The sequence below is a fragment of the Vombatus ursinus genome, unplaced genomic scaffold (assembly GCF_900497805.2).
Source record: "Vombatus ursinus unplaced genomic scaffold, bare-nosed wombat genome assembly UNPS02006779.1, whole genome shotgun sequence".
In the NCBI taxonomy this organism is placed as follows: Eukaryota; Metazoa; Chordata; class Mammalia; order Diprotodontia; family Vombatidae; genus Vombatus; species Vombatus ursinus.
In genome coordinates this window covers 6200906-6221848 of record NW_020946557.1, presented here as the reverse complement: position 1 = coordinate 6221848, position 20943 = coordinate 6200906, and the positions used below count along the sequence as shown (strand labels likewise).

Below are 20943 nucleotides of genomic sequence, written 5' to 3'. Positions count from 1 at the left end.
TGGACTTCACCCCTAGCAGTTTGTTCCTCTAATTAATCGTTGCTGCTGGCACCAGAAGCGTCCCCTGCGTGTAGTTCAGTTCAACAGACATTTATTGAGCACCTACTATATGCAAAATACTATGACTGGCACTGAGAATGATGCAAAAATAAATAAGATGTGGTTCCTTCCCTGAAGTATATACAATTTGTGAGAAATAAGACACAAACATGAATAAGTATAACACAAATCAGACTGTGATAAGTGAATAAAAAGCACAGATGAGGAGTATAAACAATTTAGCAATCTTTATTGCAAATTCCCAATTATTTCCCAGAATGGGGATACTAATTTGAACTTCTACCAGGAGTGAATTAGTGTATCTGTCTCTTCTCAGACTCAGTATCATTGATTTTTCTTACCTTTTCCATTTTTTTTTCTGTCAATCTAATAAACTCAAGGTAATACATCAGAATTGTTTTGATTTTCATATTAGTAATTTGGAACCATTTTTCACATGGTTGTTGGTATATGTTTATTTCTTTGGAAAACTGTTCATATTTTTTAATCACTCATAGCTCCTAATCACATAAATTTTTATCTATTACTTATGGATTTAGGATGTCAGTCTTTTTATTTAGGTGTCTCTACAAATATCTTTTTCCAATTCTACATCTTTCCTTATTATCCTAACTGCACTGATTTTGTTTTTGCAATGGATTTTTCACTATATGAAGTCAAAATTATCATGAATTTTCACCCTATTGACAGTTAATTCCTTGATATTGTATGCATCTTGAATTATTTTAAGTATAACTTCTCAACTCTTATTCCTGGCTTTTACTAATAACTACTATGCAGAAGTGCTAGTGATTTTGTGGCATATTTTACATCCTGTCACTTTACTGAATCTATTGGCTATCTTCTAAGTAAACTATTATATAACGTGCAAAGTCAAATGAACAATCATTTATTAAACACCTACTATGTGCTAGGAATTGTACTAATAGGGATAATTTTGTCTCATCCTTACAAATGTTTATTTCATTAACATTTTTTCTTGTCTTACTACTATATCTTACATTTTTTTCTTTTTTTTTTTCTGTGAGGCAATGGGGTAAAGTGAGTTGCCCAGAGTTCTCAAATGTTCTTTTAGCTTTATTGTCTTGAATTTTACATTCTTTTATCCTTCTCTGAATTCCTTGAGTTCTGAATCTGCTACTCTGTATTAGAGTATTCACTGCTTTAGAATTCCTTTGCAAAGTCTGTACCACATCCCCCAAATGGGCTGTTTCCATTCCTGCCTATTAAAATATTCCTTTCCATCAAAGCCCAACTTAGGCACCCACCATTCCATTATATTCCTTCCAAACAGATAATTTTTCTCTCCTTATATTTCTCATTAATTTACATGCACCTTTCCTTTGGATTTACTATATTCTGCCTCTAATCAATAGTTATTTATGTGAGGAACGATTCATTTAGACTCCTACTCTATTCCAATCAGTATTACTCAGTTTGATATTTTACGTAAATCATGTAGGGATAATTAGGTAAGATAGGTTTTGATAGTAGGCCTCAAATTTTAACGTAATGTTCACTACTTGTTTACCAGTTATGAAGCTCATTTGTGCAACCACAAGAATACTGACAAAGATATCTCCATCCTGTTTTGCTCAAATTCCATGTCCAGGCCTAGTGTGAGTGGGATGCCTTGATTCTTTGAAAAGTTCCCCAACTTATTTTTGTACCTCCAGACCACCCTCTCTTGCCCAACATGAGGAGGGGATCATCTTATGACTACTTAGTCACCAGAGATGTTCCATGCTTTGCCCAACCCATAACTCACTTGCTAATATACAATTTTTGGCTAATATAATTTTTGGGTTTTTTTGGCGAGGCAGTTGGGGTTAAGTGACTTGCCCAGGGTCACGTAGTCAGCAAGTATCAAGTGTCTGAGGCTGGATTTGAACTCAGGTCCTCCTGAGTCCAGAACCAGTGCTCCAACCATGGTGCCATCTAGCATCATTTTTTGCCCTCTGAGTAAGGTCTATCAGTCAATGAGATTCTGTATTTTACTATACCTCTTTTGCATATTTAGGTATAAAACCCTATAAAAACAAGGGGGACCAAGGGCATCTTAGATTGTGAGGAAGATTGAAGGTCTACTTCATTAAAGGCGGTCATGGACACTTTAATTTCACTTGGAACTGCCTTAGTTTTTCTTACAAATTAGAAAATTTCAGACCCCACATTTATAGATGTGTCTTATCTCTTCCTATTAGATAACAGCTTCATTAAGGGCAGATACCATCTCTGAAGACTTATTGCCTATTAGTGCCTTGCATATTCAACAAAGTTTATTGAATTGATCTGAATTTGAGAGAGGAAAAGGTTTAAAAGTGCTGTGATATGACACAGAGAGAACATAAGAGCAAAGTAAAACAACTGTTGAATAACATCAATGAGCCAAGATTACAATTTGAATGAATTTATAGTAGACCATATCCATGACTTTCTCCAGCACCTAGAAACAGAAACAGAAAGTCATCAGGAGGAGTAGGTGGCACAGTGGATAGGGCTCTAGCCTTGGAGTCAGGAGGATCTGAGTTCAAATGTGGCCTTGGACACTTGACACTTACTAGCTGTGTGACCCTGGACAAGTCACTTAACCCTGATTACCTCACCAAAAAAGCAAAGCAAAAAAAAAAAAAAGTCAGAAGGATTGCCCAATATAAAAAACTCGGAGGATGACACTAACAGAAAGTAAAAACCCAAGCTACTGTGGGTAGCTTGAAGTTTCTAGCCAAAAGGAATAGGCTGGAAGCAAAGACAGAATAAGAAGCAAGAGACTGGAGGAATAGAAACAGTTCCAGGGACTAGACAAAGGTCATAGTCAGGACATAAAGTAGTTTTTGTGGCCATAAGGATGAGGTAGGAAAGAGGACTACAGAGAAGACCTCAGTGATCTTTAGGTTGGCAGTTTCAAGCAATGGAAGCTTCAAAGATGTGGTCACAATAACAACAAAAACCCTGTGAGGGAAGGTAAGCTCAACTAGAGATGAAGGTCCCTGGAGATGAGGGTAAGAGATTGTGAGACCAATGTTAGAGGGATCATTAACAAGTATTTTAAACTACATCATCCTCATGTTAGAATCTCTTCAAATTAAGTGAGAAAATTATAAAGAAAAAACAAGTATTTAATGAGTTCCCACAATGCCCTCAGCACTTTGCTAGAATTATAAATGGTCTCTGCCTTCTAGCTTACAATCCAGTTGTGAGAAATAGAAGAAAGGGAGAATACTGTGAGAGAAAATAAAATTAAGTAATGAATTATGTGACACCAATTCTAAGAGTTCAAAAGAAAGAGAACTCAATGAGAGCTGGAATAGTCAAAGAAAAATAGGTCTTGAAAGTTGGTTATAGTTGGGCATTGTGGGATATACCAATGTGAGGGGAATTATGATTTTTATAATAATTGATATGATACATAGAATGAATATACTAATAGATTAGTTTATTCAAACTTGCCTCTCTTGTGAGAGAGAGCTCACAATATAGCTTGAAATGATCAAACTTTGACAACACTCACAATCACTGATATCCTTGTGCCTGTGTATCTGAGGTGAAGCGAATCAAAGACTGTAGAACCTGTTCCCAACACAGAACTTTGGTCCTGTGATCCACCAGGTAACAACCCCCAAAGACTTGAACAGTGCTGTTCCCACAGAACCTCAGGACACCTGTACCTTAGTGTTGTGGGATTTGTGGGCTGGTCGTGGGAAACCACTCTGGCCCTGGAAATGACTGTTTGTAATCCACCTTCTCCATTCCCTTCCCACCTCGCCAAGGTGGAATTCTGATCAGGAGAATTTCCGATTTGCAAATCTGTTCCAAATAATAAAACTAATTAATCGGACTTGATTACTGGGACTTTGTCTCTGGCCTGCTGTTTCATCATTCTCAGGTTAGAGACTGGCTCAGTAAAATCCTGTTAACATTAATTGGTGTCAGAAGTTTTTAAGGGGTGGACTTAGGGAGAAGCCTTGAGCTCCCCTAACTTGGTGGAGAAGGGACAGGATTTTTTCCCAGAGTCCCAACTCACCTGGTCTGGCAGGTTCAATACTTACTCTCTCTTCGTTAAAGGCCCCACCTTTCATTGTGAAGGATGTTCCTGGGACCTTTTCTTGGCCCAGATTTCGCTGGTAAGGCCTGTTAGCACATGGATTTGGCTTTGGTGTGTATCTTTTCTCTTATAATGCAGAGCCAGCTATGGCCTGCTGTTTTTCTCTTCTCTCTTTTATAAATGCATGTCTGAGCTATGCACTGAAGGTTTTATTTCTGCATGCAGTAAATTTTTTTTTGCCTAAGAATTGCTTGCATGGTTGGTTTTGCATGCCTTTAAACAGGTTGAAATTAACATCTTAATTGCATGCTTAGAGTTGTGGAATGTTTACTTCTGTAATTCAAGTGAATTGCTAGCGCAATGTGGAATACTTGTATTTGTGTACTTGTATTGTTATACACCCTTATAGAGTATTTGTATTTGTGTATTGTGTACACTTGTTAAGTAGTGTTATTATCTTTGAGTGTTCTTCTTTAAAATGGAACAGATGTGTTCTAAAGGCAAGGGGGAAGATACAGCAGTTCTTATTACCCCCAGAATGAACATGTGCCTTTCAAATGCATAAGAAATATGGCCTTGACTGTCCTTCATATTGCCAGCACTGGATTGATTTGACTAGTGATGAACCTAAACTTTGCATATGAGAGTATTTAAGGCAGAAACTAATCAGAAAATTCAAAAAATCAGAAAATCAAAAATCTTAAGTGGGACAGCTATAATGAATGGTATTCAGAGGTAAGAAAAAGAGGGCATAGGTCTGAATCACAATCAGTGAAAGGATTAAATCATTTGAAAACCTTCTCCTTAACAACCCCCAAATTACCCAGCTACCTAAACTACACCCACCTTTACCAAAAGACTCCACCAACTCCCCAATTTCTATGTTCCCTTTCAAAGTGCAAGCCAAAGTTGTCCTGGGGAAAAAAAACCCTAGGAGAATGGCTTGATTAGGATCTGTAGTTTCAAGTCCTGGCAGCTCAGAGAACTCCACGCTTTTGCCAAGGAGTGCCCCATCCCCAGGGGGGATCTCATAGGCTTTGCTGAGAAGTTCCACCTCACCCTGTGTTCATACAGACCCAGATATCTGGATCTGTATCAAGCCCTGGTTGTCTCAGCTGGGGAAGGGTAGACTAGGAGTTGGGGCCAGAAAGCACCTCACAAAGCACTGAGGGACCCTCCCTGCAATCCCAATCACTCAGCATGACTAGGCTCTGTGGAGGGCTGGTAGGAAGGGTGGCAAAAGAGGGGGATGTAGAGGCAATGCCCATTATCCCCCTGACTCCTGTTGGAGATGTTTCCTTGCTTAGACAGGGGAAAGAGGTCTACTCTCCTTGACACTGGTGCTACACTCTCAGTTTTAAACCCCTCTGCCTTTCCCATTCCCCCCCTCAAGAGTCAAGAGTATATCTGAGCTGTGGGGATTGCTAATAAGACCATTGTAGCCCACATCTCAGAGCCACTCTCCCTTTTTATTGGAGAGATCAGAGCTTTTCATCCTTTTGTCCTGGTCCCTGAGGCCACTAGACAGACCACTGTTTCATTTGACCCAGGAGGGACCACATCCTTTTGTCCCTTATCCCTTGTTACCTTCCTTAACCCCCTCCAACCCTCCATCTCTCAATCAAGTTCCCTGTAGTTTGTGGACCTCAGATGTTACTGATATTGAGTCAGTTATCAGTGCCCCAACCATTGTTGTGCAGTTAGCTCTTCCATTTGATTTATTCACCTTTGAGAAAGGAGGCAATATAGTTGGTGTAAGCACATTCAATCCTGCCATCTATCCATCTGAGATGGAAAGTGAGGAAAAGACTTTAGAACATGACTTTGGGATGCTATGGAAACATCAGTACTTCCTCGTCTCCTAAGGACAACCCACTAATAATCAGAAACAGGCTTCCCATCTATTAGATTGTTTACTGTTTCCCCAAGCTGTAGCAATAATTAAAATTCCAGGGCACAGCTGAGAGAACAGCGCTCGTGGCCATGGAAATGACTTGGTTGACCAAGCAGCAAAAACTACAGCTTTAACTGAAGGCCTGCCTAAGACTCTTAGCTCAACGTGAAAAGAAAAAGTCACTGCCCAGAAAAGAATGCTTATCAAAAAGCAGGAAAAGCTTCAAAAGGAGGGATATAAATTTGGTAAGACTATGGGACTGCCCAAATGGACTTGTAGTACTCCCTAAGTACGTATTCCTCCCTATGATGGAACACCATTCATTCAGCCATTGGGAACTCAACAAGCTAGTGGAGCTAGCTAGAAAATATTGGTGGAGAGTTTTCACAGGGCTGCTGTCACTGCCTATGAGACGTATCCCACCTGCCCCAAGCACAATGCATCCAAGCCTCTGAAGTCAGCCCATGGGCAGTTTCCTCTCCCAGATGCACCCTTTGAAATTTGGCAGATCAATTTTATTCAATTGCCGCCTGCCCTTGGTTATGTCTGCATGTTGTCCCAGTGGGTGGAAGTGTTTCCCTGTCAGACTGCTACTGCCTCTGCAGTAGTAAAAATCCTCTTAGAAAAAAATCATTCCATTATTGGGGGGAGGGTCCTAAAGAGATACATAGTAATAGAGGTACCCATTTCACAGGAGTTTCATTAGCTAAGCTACTTTAATCCTGTCCAATTACTCAGCACCTCCATTGTGCCTATCAACCCCAGTCATCAGGAATGGCTGAAAGAGTTAATGGGATACTTAAAACTTCCCTTGCTAAATTCTCTAAGGAGCTAGGTATCACTGGCCCAAAGCCCCTCCTTTAGTCCTGCTAGGTCTTAGGTCTAGACCATTCGGTTCCCATAAGCTCAGTCTCTATGCGAAAGTAACAGGATGCCCAATGCCACTGTACCTGTGGGTGGCGAGCACAGCAGCCAAAGGCTCCCTCCTACAACACTGCATTGGGTTGGCTCAGAAGATGTCAGAGACTTAACAACTTGTCTCACAGTCCCATTCTTTAGAAATTCCAACAGAAACTCAGCCCTTCATCCAATCTGGTGACTGGATCCACTGGAAACTTCATCTCCTTGAAACCATGGTGGAAAGGTCCCTTTGAAGTCCTCCTACTCACCACCCCCACTACAGCCAAACTCCAGGGAGTGGAGTCCTGGATCTGCCTGTCCCATCTCGAAAGGGCAATACTAACCCCTTGGATTGTGGAACCTACAGGTGACCTGATCCTAAGAACTGAGTGGAGTCAGAAGCAGCTGATACCTGAGGTGAACAGCTGTTCCCAAGACCCCAGGAAGAGAAGACAACAAGCAGATGCAGACTACTCCCCCAAGAAACTGGGCTGAAGTTTGCAGTTACCCCTCCCTATGAACTAAGCCTTTTCTTCCTTGCATACGTCTCTGGCCTCTCATTTTCCAAAACGTTTGTCCTATTCCTAATCCCTTCACCCAGGTCAATAGGTTTATATGCCTCACCACCCACTCAAGAGCCCAGTACAAAGCTTCCCTAAAACCCTCAGTTTATCTGTTAGGCATGTTATTCAAAGTCCCAACCTCTTGAAGTAACTTCAGCCCTAACAGCCCATTAGAAGCCTGGATCACAACTCCAATGGGAGGGTTCTATTTACTGGCCCTCTGGGACGTGCTCCAAAAACCTCTGCTCCTCCCAGACTGAGAATCTACCCAGTGCCAGTCTGCTTCATAGAGCAGCAGCTTATGTGAAGGGAGCAGCTAGTCTCCCCTGCCATTACTTCTATCCCCATTCTCAGGACACTACCACAGTCACAAGCACTAAAACACCTGCCCGTAAGAGAAAGGAGCACATTAACTTAATAATTAATAATTAGTGGACTTAACAGCATATTGTAGGGTCCTTAGCATATCAGACCCTTACCTACGGGGTCCATTACATTCGGGGGTCTCTCTAGAAACACAGGTTCCAGGGCATAAGCAGCAACATGGGCCCTCACCTTAGATCATTAAATCCCATGCAATGTAATCTCACCTTTATTCTGAACTTCACATGGGTTGCTTTCCTAAATGCCTCACTTGATCCCTCTGGCCAGCTGCTATGGCCACAGATTTCCCTGAATGGGACTGGGGCATCTCATAACACAGAAGAAATCCCCTGTAGCAAGCAGTGTGTGAAGTCCTGCCTTACCAAATCAGGCATCAGACCTCTGACCGTGGTCCACAACAAAGGCAACTGTAAAGGTATATCTATTCAATTTCCAAGTTAGTGTGGGAATCCCAGAAAGGCCTCTTGTTCCATAACCATGCAAAATCTAAACACCCCTGCCTAGAGACACTGAGTTCTGTGAGTTTCACTAACTCTGCCTGGGCAGGTTGAAGAGTGACTCATCACTTGAAGCTGGTAGTTCTGAGTTGCATTGTGCTAAGCCTACCAGTTCTGGCACCAATATGGTAAGGCCCAAGAGGAGGGGGCCACCACATTGCCTAAAGAGGTATGAACCAGCCCAAGGTAGAAATAGGGCAGGTCAAAGCTCCCATGCAAGTTAGAAACAGGATTGGGCCCATGAGTGCTCTCTGTACTACTGGCCTGGGTGAGATGGAAGACTCATTCTGGAGGGGGAGGTGAAAAAAAGATGGTTATAGGGGACTCTCATTAAGATAGTATGGAGGAGCTGTAGCTCAATCATATGTACTCCAACAAAAAACTAAAAAAGGATATTAAAAAATAAAAGGATGTTCAAAAAATGAACAAGAAATCCAAAGAGAAACATTACAGACTTCTTTCATTTAGACCAGAATTATCCAAAAAGAAAGCTAAACACCTTAGCACTGGGAAAGAGGTTCAATCTGCAAAGCAAGCTCAGTTGGACATGCTACAAGACCACATGTCCTGACCTTAGAAACCTTAGGGGGAACAGAAAGATGGCAGTACACTGATGGGACAGCCAATCACAAAATTCTACCTGGAGATATTGACTGAATCTTGTCATTACTTTGAGAACAGACACTCCAGGGAAGGCAACACCAATGACAGGAGTCCAAGAAGTCTAGGTTCTGTTTTTAACAGGTTAAACCAAACAGGCTTAAAGACTCCATCTAAGAGGACAGGAAAGGGTAGAGAATGACCCTGCACAAAATCCTTAACAAGAAACTGAGGCAAGAAACATAAGAAAATAGAAAAATAAACCAAACACATAAGAAATATGAAAACATCCAAAAGGAGACCTCAGAAGAAAACAAAAATACAAGCAGATTCGGGGGAAAAATGGCTTGACCATAAGAACTTCAAGAATATCTTAAAAAAATGAAGAGATAAAAAATAAAATAAGATCTCTAGTGGTAAAAATTAGAAGGAAAATAAACGACTTTAAAAAGAAGGTAGTAAAAACAAACAAACCAACAAAAAACAAATAAAAAGAAGGTAGAAAAGCTTTATTCAATTAGGAAATACCCTGAAAATTAGAATAGACTAAACAGAACTCAGTGGCTCCTTGCGTAGAGAAATATTATTACAAAATCAAATGATCAACAAAATGTAAGGTATTTACTATCAAAAAACAACTTACCTGAAAAACAAATGGAGATATAATTTAAGAATCATTAGACACTTTGAAAATCATTACCAAAATTTTAGAATACACAATTCTATAAGGCAAAAGACAATGGCTTACAATCAAGAATATTCATCCTGTAAAACTGAGTATAATATAAGTTAGATGTGAGAACTCTCTGGCAATTACTAAATAAGAAAAGGACGAAACAGACATTTCTTGGTAGCATACATGGTCGATTCTGGTAAATACATTGTGAACAAAAGTAGAAACACAGAACATTCTTTATTGATCACAACACAATAAAATTATAACTGACAAAAGTCCTTTGAATAGAAAAATTCAAAGTTAAATTAAAAAAAAATTTTAATCCTAAGGAATTGATGAGAAAATCACAAAAACAGATAGTTTCATCAAAGAAAATGACAACAATGAAATAACATACCAAAACTTTTAGGACACGGACAAAGTACTTTTTAAGGGAACATGTATATCTCTAAAAGAACAGTACAATGATTTGATCATGCAACAAAAAATAAACACAAAACAAAACATGAGAGGAAGAGCAACAAATCAAATAAGCCCAACTAAACATAAAAATATAAATACTGAAAATCAAAGAAAACATTAACAAAATTGGAAGCAAAAAAAAAAAATTAAAACTGATAAAAGTAGGAACTGGTGTTTTGGAAAAAAAAACTAATAAAAGAGATTAAACCACTAGCTAAACTGATTAAAAAGAGAGGAAAATCAAATCACTAGTCATGGAAATGAAAAAGACTTTACAACAAATGAGGAATAAAATAAAGGAAATTATTAGAAACTATTTGGCTAAATGATATGCCAACTGATAATTTAAATAAATAAATATTTACAAATATATAAGATGCTTAGATTAGCAGAACAAGAAACAGAATTTAATATCCCAGTCTCATTAAGAGAAATTGAACAAGGTCAAACACAGGATGAAGAAACTTAAAAGTAAATATGAACCAACAATGATAAAGACTACAAAAGGATAAACTGCTTACATTATAGTATGAAGAGATGAACCCAAACATCACAGGTCATAAAGGGAATCTAGTTAAACAGCATGGAAGCGGTTTTTGTTACGTCTTGAGGATGTTAACATTAGAATGGAAAGAGAAAGGAAGAGGAAAGAACTGGGAGGCAGTAAGGGAAAGGAAGGAACGTTAGGGAAAATTATTCCACGTAATCAGGGTGCTCAAGGAGAATATAACAAGGAGGAGGGAGTGGTAGAGATTGCTGCTAATACTTGAACCTCTCTCTCATCTGAAGTAATCAAAAAAGGAATTCTCTCTCTCTCTCAAAAGAGAAGGAGGAATTACTGGGAGCATAGTTTTTAAGGGAGGAATCAGTCTTAAGTAAAACTCGATGTAAAAAAAAAATCAAAAGAAGAAGGAAAAACCCTTATGAAAAAAAATTGAGAGTAGCACTTTTTGTTGTAGCAAAGAACTGAAAACTAAGGGGCACCTATCAATTGGGAATTAGGAAAATGAAAATTTTCCTGTATAATTTAATAATTTTACCCAGCAATTGATCCCATTCCCCATTTTGTCAAATCCCATTTCTCAGTTCAAGTCAAAAAATGCAGTCTTTCCCGGTCAGAACAAAAAGCCAGGTTGAGTAATATGATCACTCCTAGACCCCAGGGCATTTACTTGCAAACCAGTTTAACCCTGGACCCCAGTTTTATTTACTAGTAAACAGAAACCAGTTCAAGTTGAACCTTCCCTCTCCCCAATTCCTCCAAGGGACAGCTCACCAGCTCTACTCTCTTCAAGACAAAAGTAGGAGTGGTTTGGTCCCCCCCAAGAGGATGGCTAACCAGGGTAATTCTGAATGGGATGGTTCTGCTTTTCTAACCAAGATCACAGGAGGCAGTTGGGGCCCATTAATACAAAGAACATTCGTTAATTATCAGAGACAGACTTGATCAGTCACACCCGAAGGCTAACCCACTTCCCCCAGCTGCAGCTTACTGTAAAGTTCCAAACTATCTCCACCTCCAGCCCCAGCTAAATAAATTGCTTAACTGAGGTCAGTCAGCCTTACTTTATTAACAGCTATACATGTTAAAAAATGGTTATCTTGCCATGGAGAAAATGTGCCTCATTTTGCGTGTGTTTTATTTTACTTGCCACAGGCAACAAGACAATTTATGAATATAATAGGAACAAATGTAGAAAAACCTGGGAAATCTTATATGAATGGATGCAGTGAAGTGAGCAGAACCAGAACAACCTTCTGACAGAGTTATGATGGACAAGAGGTACAAAATAAGATATGCATTTTTGGCCACAGTTGATGAGAATTTGTTTTGTATAACTATGTCAATTACTTAAAATGGAGGTGGATTTTTTGCATGTTTTTGTTGGAGGGGAAGCAGACAAGGAAAAGAATAAAGGAAGGAGAAAGGGAGAAACAAAGGAGGTTACAAAGGAAAGAAAAAGAAAGAATAACACATAAAAATACACAAAAGAAAGCTGAAGGGGGTTTAGAAGGTAACACAGATAAGCAGGGCCGCTTTTGAAACTAACATGTTGAATTGTGTGTGGATTAAACTCAAAAAAAACCCAAAAACCAGGTTGGATGAAATAAGATTGTTTCACATATAACTTCTTAAGTTTTTCTTTGTACATAGAAATGTTTGTGTTTATTGGTATTCAGAATTTTGTTAGACAAAATTTTTAAATGGTTATGACTACATCAAATAGGTGGGTGTGATGGGGTATGGGCCCAAGAATGGCCCTAAGAAACCCCCTTCCTTGAACTTTTCTTTAACTCTTACTTGGTCAAGGAAGTCTCTAGAGGTTTCCTAAAGCTATAATCCTATCAACTGGCCTTTCCTTATCGAATATGCCCAATGTCCCAGTTCTTCCTTAACCTTAATTTAGCCCATCTCCCTATGGCTGGTTTCCTCCAGCCATTTCCTACCCTAGATCCTATCTAAACCCCATTCTATCTCCCAGTCACTCCCATCAAGATCCTCCCTAGACTCCTCCTTCAGTTATACCAGCTTACTAGTCACTCCCATCAAGACACCCTTTCTCCCAGACCCCTCCTCCACTCACCCCAAACTACTTGGCTACTCCTAGATCCCTCCCACAGTCTTTCTGTATATAAGGTCCATCTTGTCTCCATTAAAATGTTCAGATTCCTGAAGAACCTAGCCAAGGGCCCAGATTCTTATAATCTAGCCAATAGCTCACAAATGTTCAGATTCCTTAAGAGTCTAGCCAATATGGCCAATCTTTAATAAACCTTGTCTTTGGCTGAAAGAAGGCTTGGGTCGAATTCATTCAGGTAGGACCCATGTGTTGTGATTTTGGGGTCTCAGCACCCCTAAACCTCTAGACCTCAACAAACACATTGTAAGTATTCAATAAAGGCTTAAAGGTGGAGTGACTGAAACACTATTACATTTAACAAGTTTTGTTAAAGTCAAGGTAATTGAGAGATTCACAGTTATTTTGACCAAAGAGCTGATTTTTTTTTAAACTTACCTCAAAACAGTTCCATCAACTGCAAGTTTAATAAAATTTCCTTCTTCCAGATCCAATGCCAAGCCCTTGCAACTAAAATACAGAAACAATGGTTACTAAAACAGGTTATTTTACTCTGCTTATGTAAATTTACTTTAGAGGAAGACATTTTCATTAAAAGAATGTTAACTGTAACTACAACACAGAAAAAAACGACAACAAACAAGCGAAGGACCTCAAGTGACAAATAAGACACAGAAGATCAACTAAGCTGCTGAAAGGTAGAACCACTAAATGTATGAATTAGACAGGACTTTATTCCAAATGCATTGAGTACAAACGTATCATTTTGTAGAAGACAGACCTGTGGTCCAGAGAGGATATGACTTACCCCGTGTTATGTGGATGAACCAATGCCACCATAACCTAGTTATTTAATTTTTTTTAACTTTTTACTTAAAAACCTGAGACTTAAAGGAAAATGATGTTATTACTTACTTGATTTTAAAATTCTCCTCTGAACTTAAATTATTTTCCAATTGTTAAGCTCCTTTCTATGGTCTTTGAAATTTGTTTAGTTTTATTTTAGGTCAGGCTATTACACATCCACCTCTGAGCCAGATTCATTATTACTACCTATTAAGAATAGGCCAAACAGGATGTTTATTTGACATTTTAGAAGAGCTATGGGACACAGGGCAATGGAGAGGGAAGTTTCACTATTCTCTAGCACAAAAGGAAGGTAGGAATAATAGCCACAAATTGTCATGAGATTTTAGTAAAATGACAGTGCTTTGGAAGCATGTTATTTATTGTAGTTCAAAACTTAATCTCTATCAGTAATTTCATACAGTAAAATACCTCAGTTTCTTCCACTTCTAAGTGAGATTAGACTCACCAAATATTTGCTGAATTTAATATAAATGAAAAACACAGTTCCAGAATCACAACTGAGCTTATTCTTCTTTTTTTGGGGGGGAAGGGTTGCCATTAATGTTAAGCTGAACATTTAAAGTAGCATAAGTTTTTACTATTTTTAAGAAACTGAACCCAAACACGTGTTAATTCCAAAGCAGGCTATCAAGGACAGCCTAAAGTTTAAACAAATGAATGTTTATCATAAAGTATGTATTGATTGAATATACTAATTGTTGAGGTACTTGAATGAAATCATGTGATCTCTCCTTCCCTCTTGATTCTTATGGTGAGGGTAACTTAGAAACCCATATTCCTAAACATTTAAATGTCATATAGTTCTTTATTTAGAAATGTTTTGCATGAATACACATGTATAATGGGTGTGATATTTCTTGCTTTCTCAATGAGAGTGGGGGGGGAAGGGAGGGAGAGAATCTGCAACTGAAAATAAAAATTTAATTAAAAAAACCAGTTCTTTACAACCTCTTAATTGAGTTCAACTAAGAGGTTATGTGTAAATACCTCAAATTAAACAAAAAGCTAATTACACAAGTATTCCAACCATTTCTATTTCTAACAACAAAAATTTCTACTAGACATGTAACTGAGAAATTTCTATAGATGAAATTATAGACTGGTTTAAAAATCAGTTGGAACAACTTTATAGTCATATTTTCTGCCTTTGTATAAAATTACACAAGCAAAGGAGAGTAATGCCCATATAGAATACAAAAGGATTAATAAGAGTATTAAAAAAAGAAAAAAAAAACAACTCACCAAAAATCCCAGCTCTCTGGAGGTACAGTTAGCAATTCTTTATCATATCCCTTCTCTGTTACCAAGTACTGAGCAAAGCTATTATAGATAAGCTAAAATGAGGGAGAAAAATACAGCATAATAAATGTAAAATTGTTCATCTTTAAATATTCAAGTCTGAATTGATGCATGGAATTATCTACTGAAAATAAAATTTAATTTCTGATTTGAAAGTCTGAAGTTTAATTCTCCCGTGAGGAGAATAAATTTAAGAGCATCTTATATCAAAGAGCTATGATAAAGAAGAATTTAAATATTGTTTGTTTTATTTAAATCTAGACTTGTAATTTCATCAGTGTAAGGAACTTTTGGTTTGAAAATTCTTAGCAGGGTGCTGATAACCAAGCAGTATACAGCACTGAGATTAAATGATCATATAGCTAGTAGGTATCACAGGACCTAAATCCACATCTTCTAACGCAATGCCCCTCTATCCACTATGCCATGTACCCTGTTTTAAGTCATAAACCACATCATACTAAACTCTGATAATTAACATGTTTATAGTAAACCACTTTTATTGTTTTGCCTGAAGACCTATCTGTTGGCATCTCATATATATTTTAGGGAGCCGCAAGTGTCTTTGTTTCACATAGAAGCATAACCATGAGAAGTACTCATGGACTACATCCACCTACAAAGTCAATGGAAAACATAAGCAAACAGGACAGTTTTGAAAAAAAAAATGCTGAATTTGTTGTATACTTGGAGGAAGAAGAAAGCTACAGATTGCATAGATTCTCAATTGGAGGTGTAATCCTTTTTTTTTTTTTCTGTTCTGCTTTGTACAAGGAAATGTTCATCCTTCCAAAATGGTTGTGCTGATTCACAGCTCCACCAACAATGTACCAGTTTGTCAATTTTCCCACAACTCTTCCAACACTGACTATTCCCATTTTTTTAGTCATCTTTGAAAACTGGAGAGTGTGAGGTGAAATCTCAGAGTTGTTTTGATATTAATTTTTCTTATTACTAGCTATATGAAGCATACTTTCATATGGTTGTTAATAATTTGCAGTTCTTTTGTGAATAGTCTATTCCTATCCTTTGACCATTTATCTATTGGTGAGAGGCTTTTAGTTTTATATATTCGTATTTAAATATGAGATATAGATGGATATATTACATATTTACATATATTTGTTTATACAGCTTAAAACCCCAAAACTCTTACTTATCAGAGCAATTTAATACAAATTTTTTTTCCCATTCAATCACTTTCCTTCTCCTGAGTGCATTAATTATGCAAAAGCATCTGAGTTTTATATAATCCACATTGTTTATTTTATCGTCTGTACTTGCTTCTATCCTTTGCTTGGTTAAGAATACATCATCCACCCATTATCTGTGAAAGGTATATAATCTGCTTTTCTTCTAATTTTTTTTTTTATAGTTTAGAATAAGACAGATAGGGACTGGGCCCATCATTTTATTGGTATAGGGAACTTTTTCTAATAAAGGAAGTCTACAACTTCTCAGCAAATTACAGTGGTAGAGACAACCAGAGAGCTGACCAACGTGTCCAGGGTTTGAGAGTCAGTATATATCAAATACAGGACTTCAATCTCAGTCTTGCTAGCTTCAGGGCTAGCTTTCTCTATCCAGATGTCATACTGTCTCTCACATTCATTACTCTCATATCAGAATAAAAAAATAAAAATTTAAAAAGAGAGAGTAAGACCGAATTTGAATCCTAGTTCCAACATTTGCTTATCTATGTGACCAAGGGCAAGTTACAACTTCTGAGCCTATTTCTTTATCTGTCAGAGGGATACTATTACTTGCATTGCCTACCTTGTGGGTCAGTTACTATATAAACATAAGCTATTATTACTTACTGTGGAATCCTAGAGTTGCAAGGAACATTAGAAATCAGATGCTACCTAAATACTTTCAATCATGCGGAACTCAACATAGTGCATTCCATGTTGTACAATTATTTTTTTTTAAAAACATATACTTCTTTATATTTCATACTCTTTACATATATATGTGTGTGTGTATATATATATACATATATATATAATACATATATAATGTTCATAGTTATTTACATGTTTTCTCCCCTGCTAGAATGATAGCTCTTGAAGGGGAAGGCCTGTTTTTGTCTTTCTTTATATCCTCGGCAATTAGCACAGTTCCTGGCACACAGTCAGCACTTAATAATTGCTCATTGCCTGACTATATTAAGCCACACTCTGCTTCCTTCTAACCCTCCGTCCACTGGTCCTAGCTCCACCCTGGAGGTACACAAAAATAAGTCTAATCCTTCTTCTAGGTTAAAAAAAAAAACCTTCAAATATTTCAAGACCACTATTGTGTCTCTGCAAAATCTTCTCTTCTCCAATTGAACCATCTCTAGCAGTTCATTCAAATCATCCTAATTATGTTTTTCAGGCTTTTCTTCATCATTAAGATCATATATAAAGAAGTAGGGGGATCTCAAAGGCCATCTACTCCAAACCTCCTATTCTATAAATGAAGAAACAGACTCAAGGAGCTTCAATAACTTGTTCAAAGTCACAGAGGAAGTAAAGGTGATATTTGAACTCGACTTGAGGTCCCATGCTCTTTCCAATCAATAAACAGGCTTTTATTAAACACCTCTATGCCACGTGCTAGGTAAACATGAACAGAAATGAAATGGGTTATGCCCTCAACATGTATTTGGCATCTACTACAATGAATCAAATGTGTATGAATAACTATGATGATCAAAGGAGATACATAAGTATAAGAAATGCATGGTCTCGCTCTTCAAGGAGTTAACAAGTGATTAATAGTGGTAGTTATGGGATTCTAGATCCCCATTTGCAATAAACCAAAAGAACCAAGGGATCTTTGTTGTTTTCCTTTTCTAGACCTTTGTTCTTGTTCAGTTCTTTCAGTCATGTCCAACTCTTTGTGACCCCATTTGGGTTTTTCTTGGCAAAGATATTAGAGTAGTGTGCCATTTCCTTCTCCAGCTCACTTTTCGGATGAGGAAACTGAGTCAATCAGGGTTAAGTAACTTGCTGAGGGTCACTCAGCTAATAAGTGCCTGAGGCCAGATTTTAATTCAAAAAACTCCTGTCACTATCCTGTATCTCCTCCTAGTCATAAGCTTAATTTGCAGCCTAGATTTCAATCAATAAATATTTATTAAGCACCAGTTAGGCACTATGGTAGGCAAAGACCAAACCAAAAAACAATTTCTGCCCTCAAGGAGTTCACATTTTAATGGGGGAAAGAGAACATACTTATATGTAAATAAGCATATGAGGAATATTTGCAAAATAAAGCAACTGTGAGAAATGAATATTTCCTGCTTATATTTAATAACTAATTATTGTATTAGGACCAAGGTTTTTCCCCTTTTCCACTTCCTTATCCAGAAATCAACCAATTCGGGAAGTCTCTCTTAAAGATTTACCCAGGCCAAGGTCTAATCAGACTGTAAAAGAAATTCTAAGTTTGGGCTAATGGATATACTCCTGCTTTTTGTGTCTGCTTGGACAGGTGTGGGGAAAGATAGATTCCCCCTATAATCAAGATAGGTGATATGTAAATTGATGTCTCTTTGACCAAGATTTGAGTGCCCCCAGACCTTCATTTTATTATAGCCCACACCTCCCATTGTGTTAAACCTCCCTCAGGAACACCTACTCTGTGAAGGTGACCCCACTGCCATTAGGAGTCTTAGGTCTAAGACACAGCCAAGTGACCACCCTTTTATTAATAACCTGCTGGCCTTATTAATAAAATGATTAAATTACTCAGAAACTATGTCTATTGAACCTTTTAATCATCACAAAACTCTGGGAGAGATAATAGGAGCTGGGGGAGGGGAATGAGGATTGGAGGATGGGGTGATTTCCCCCCTCCCCCCCTTTCCTTCCATCTCAACTCATTCATGTTAAAAAAAAAAAAGAAAGAAAGAAAGAAAAAGATGTGGTGAAAAATTGCTTAATCTTTTATCCTTAGTTTTCCTCCTGCAAATCAATTCAGGTAAGGGCACTTAGAAGAGGGAAGGAAGCAAAGAAGCAGCGGCAGTCCAGGAAACAGAAAGGAAGTTCAGGTTCTCTTGTTGGAAGGACCTAAATTCCACACGCCTTCCTTACCTGGCTAAGAGGAGGCCAGTGCTAATCAGATCTATCTTTAGCAAGGCACAAAGAAGCTACACTGGCCAGCAGGGACTGACTCAATTTTTTCTTTGTGACCCCCAATGTTTAGCTTAGCATTGGGAACAAAGTGCCTAATAACTGCTTTTTCCTTCTGTTCCACAGATGAGATGATTAAGTAGCTGTTTTAGAGGACTGGTCTTGGAATCAGGCTTAGTAAGGATGGAGCAAGCTTCTACAGTGGGAGTTTCCTACACATGGAAAATCACAAATTCAACAGTACAACCAAGGAGTTTAGCTAGAAAAGAATTTCAACAACAATCATTCTTCTTGGGGGGAAAAGTTGTCCTCTTTAGTCAAAACTTGCCTCCTCTCCCTGGTGTCACTTAAGTGATATAGCTTCCCTAAGAGAACACAAATGAATTCACTTTCAGGAGATTATTCAACCTGGTGTTCAAGGAAGATCCTGTTTAACGATCATGTCTTACAACTGTACAACACATGAGGATGTATTACAACTCAGCCAGGGGAAGTGGGCAGGACAGGGATAACTCTGCACCCCCCCCATTTTTTAGAGAAGAAAAGTGAGGTTCAGTCAGTCAATTAGCATTTGTTAAGGACCTACTATGTGTCGGGTATTATGCTGGGGATTATAAAGGCATGCAAAAAAAACCCCAAAAACTCAACCTGCTCCGGCTCTCAAGGAGCTCACAGTCTAATGTAGGAGACAAAATTAATAATATTTATATCACTCACTGTATGCCAGGATTTGTGCTAAGTGCTTTACAATTATTATCTCATTTGATCCTCAGAACAACCCTGGGAGGGAGGTACTAAGAGCTCTGGCCTTGGAGTCAAGAGGACTTGGGTTCAAATTCGACCTCAGACACTTGACACTAGCTGTGTGACCCTGAGCAAGTCACTTAACCCTCACCAAAAAGAGGGAAAAAAAAAGATCCCCATTTTCTGGTGAGAAAACTGTGGCAAATGAGGCATGGTCCAGGTTCACAGAGCCAGGTAGTGTTTGAGGCTGAATTTGAACTCCAATTCAAATTTGAAGTTATTTGAAGTTCAAATAACTTCAAATAACTATGTATAACAATATAAACTGGGGAATCACAGAGGGAAGGAATTAAGATTCAGAAAGGGGAAGTGACTTGCCCAGGATCACAGGGGCCAGGACGTAGCCACTTAGGCTACAAACAGGAGTGAAGGTTAACTACTTAGGCCAAAAGTGCCATGAAGTTCGTGACTGTGATTTTGGAAAATCAAGCTCGCACCAAACAAAGCAAAACCAACACGCCCGCCGACAAGACCCAAGTTCAAGTTCAAGGCAAGGAGGCGGGGCTGGCGTAGTCCCGTCTCCGGCGTCGCCCCCGCCCCCTCCCCCTGGCCCGGCCCATCCTCTCCGGGCTTCCCGGGGCTCTCTCGTGCACACGCCGCCCGGCTCGGATCGCGGTGGCCTCCCGGGACCCCGGCGGGGGGACCGAAGCACGCCACTCACCGAGGCGCTCTCCTGCAGGTTGTAGCGACACAGCGTGTGGTCGAGGTCAAAGCCGACCGCGTCGCAGTCGGCCAGGGAGAAGTGCTGGGTCATGGCCGGGGCAGGAGCTGAGGAGGACGGAAGCGAGAAACAGGAGAAACTGAGCCAGTCCTGGGACCTGCAGAAAGAGTCTGCAGCGAATCGGGCGGCAGGGGCTCGAGGGGGCGGGGCTGCGGCCACGGCCCCGCCTTCTGGCTGCCCGCGGCCCCGGCGAGCTCCACTATTGGTCCCTGAGGAAGCACGTCCCGCCCCCTCCGGGAGCGGTCCAGTCCTGCGCTCCTGCGATGTACAAGCTGAGTCACCCGCTCTGTCTAGCGGGGAGGGCCGGGAGACTTCGGCCCCCTGCGGATGCTTGAACCCTGCACCTGTGCTCCACCCATTTCTCCCTTCCTCCTTCTCCTACACTACGCTGGAGACGGAGCAGGGCCGCTAGGGGGCGCAGTGCCGTGCCTGACCTCAGGAAGACCTGAGTTTAAATGCGGCCTCAGC

The 20943-nt window shown here is 39.2% G+C and overlaps 1 protein-coding gene across 1 annotated transcript in view; it reads right to left on the bottom strand.

Annotated features, from left to right (window-relative positions):
• The window catches only part of NT5DC1 (5'-nucleotidase domain containing 1), a 250170-nt gene extending 229569 nt beyond the window's left edge, over positions 1-20601 (bottom strand). The window contains exons 1-3 of the mRNA XM_027848682.1: positions 20416-20601; positions 14773-14864; positions 13099-13170 (exon numbers count right to left, since the gene is read on the bottom strand). Of these exons, the coding sequence (XP_027704483.1) occupies positions 13099-13170; positions 14773-14864; positions 20416-20508 (257 nt within the window). The 5' untranslated portion in view covers positions 20509-20601. The remainder of the gene's footprint in view (positions 1-13098; positions 13171-14772; positions 14865-20415) is intronic.
• Positions 20602-20943: the final 342 nt, after the last annotated feature.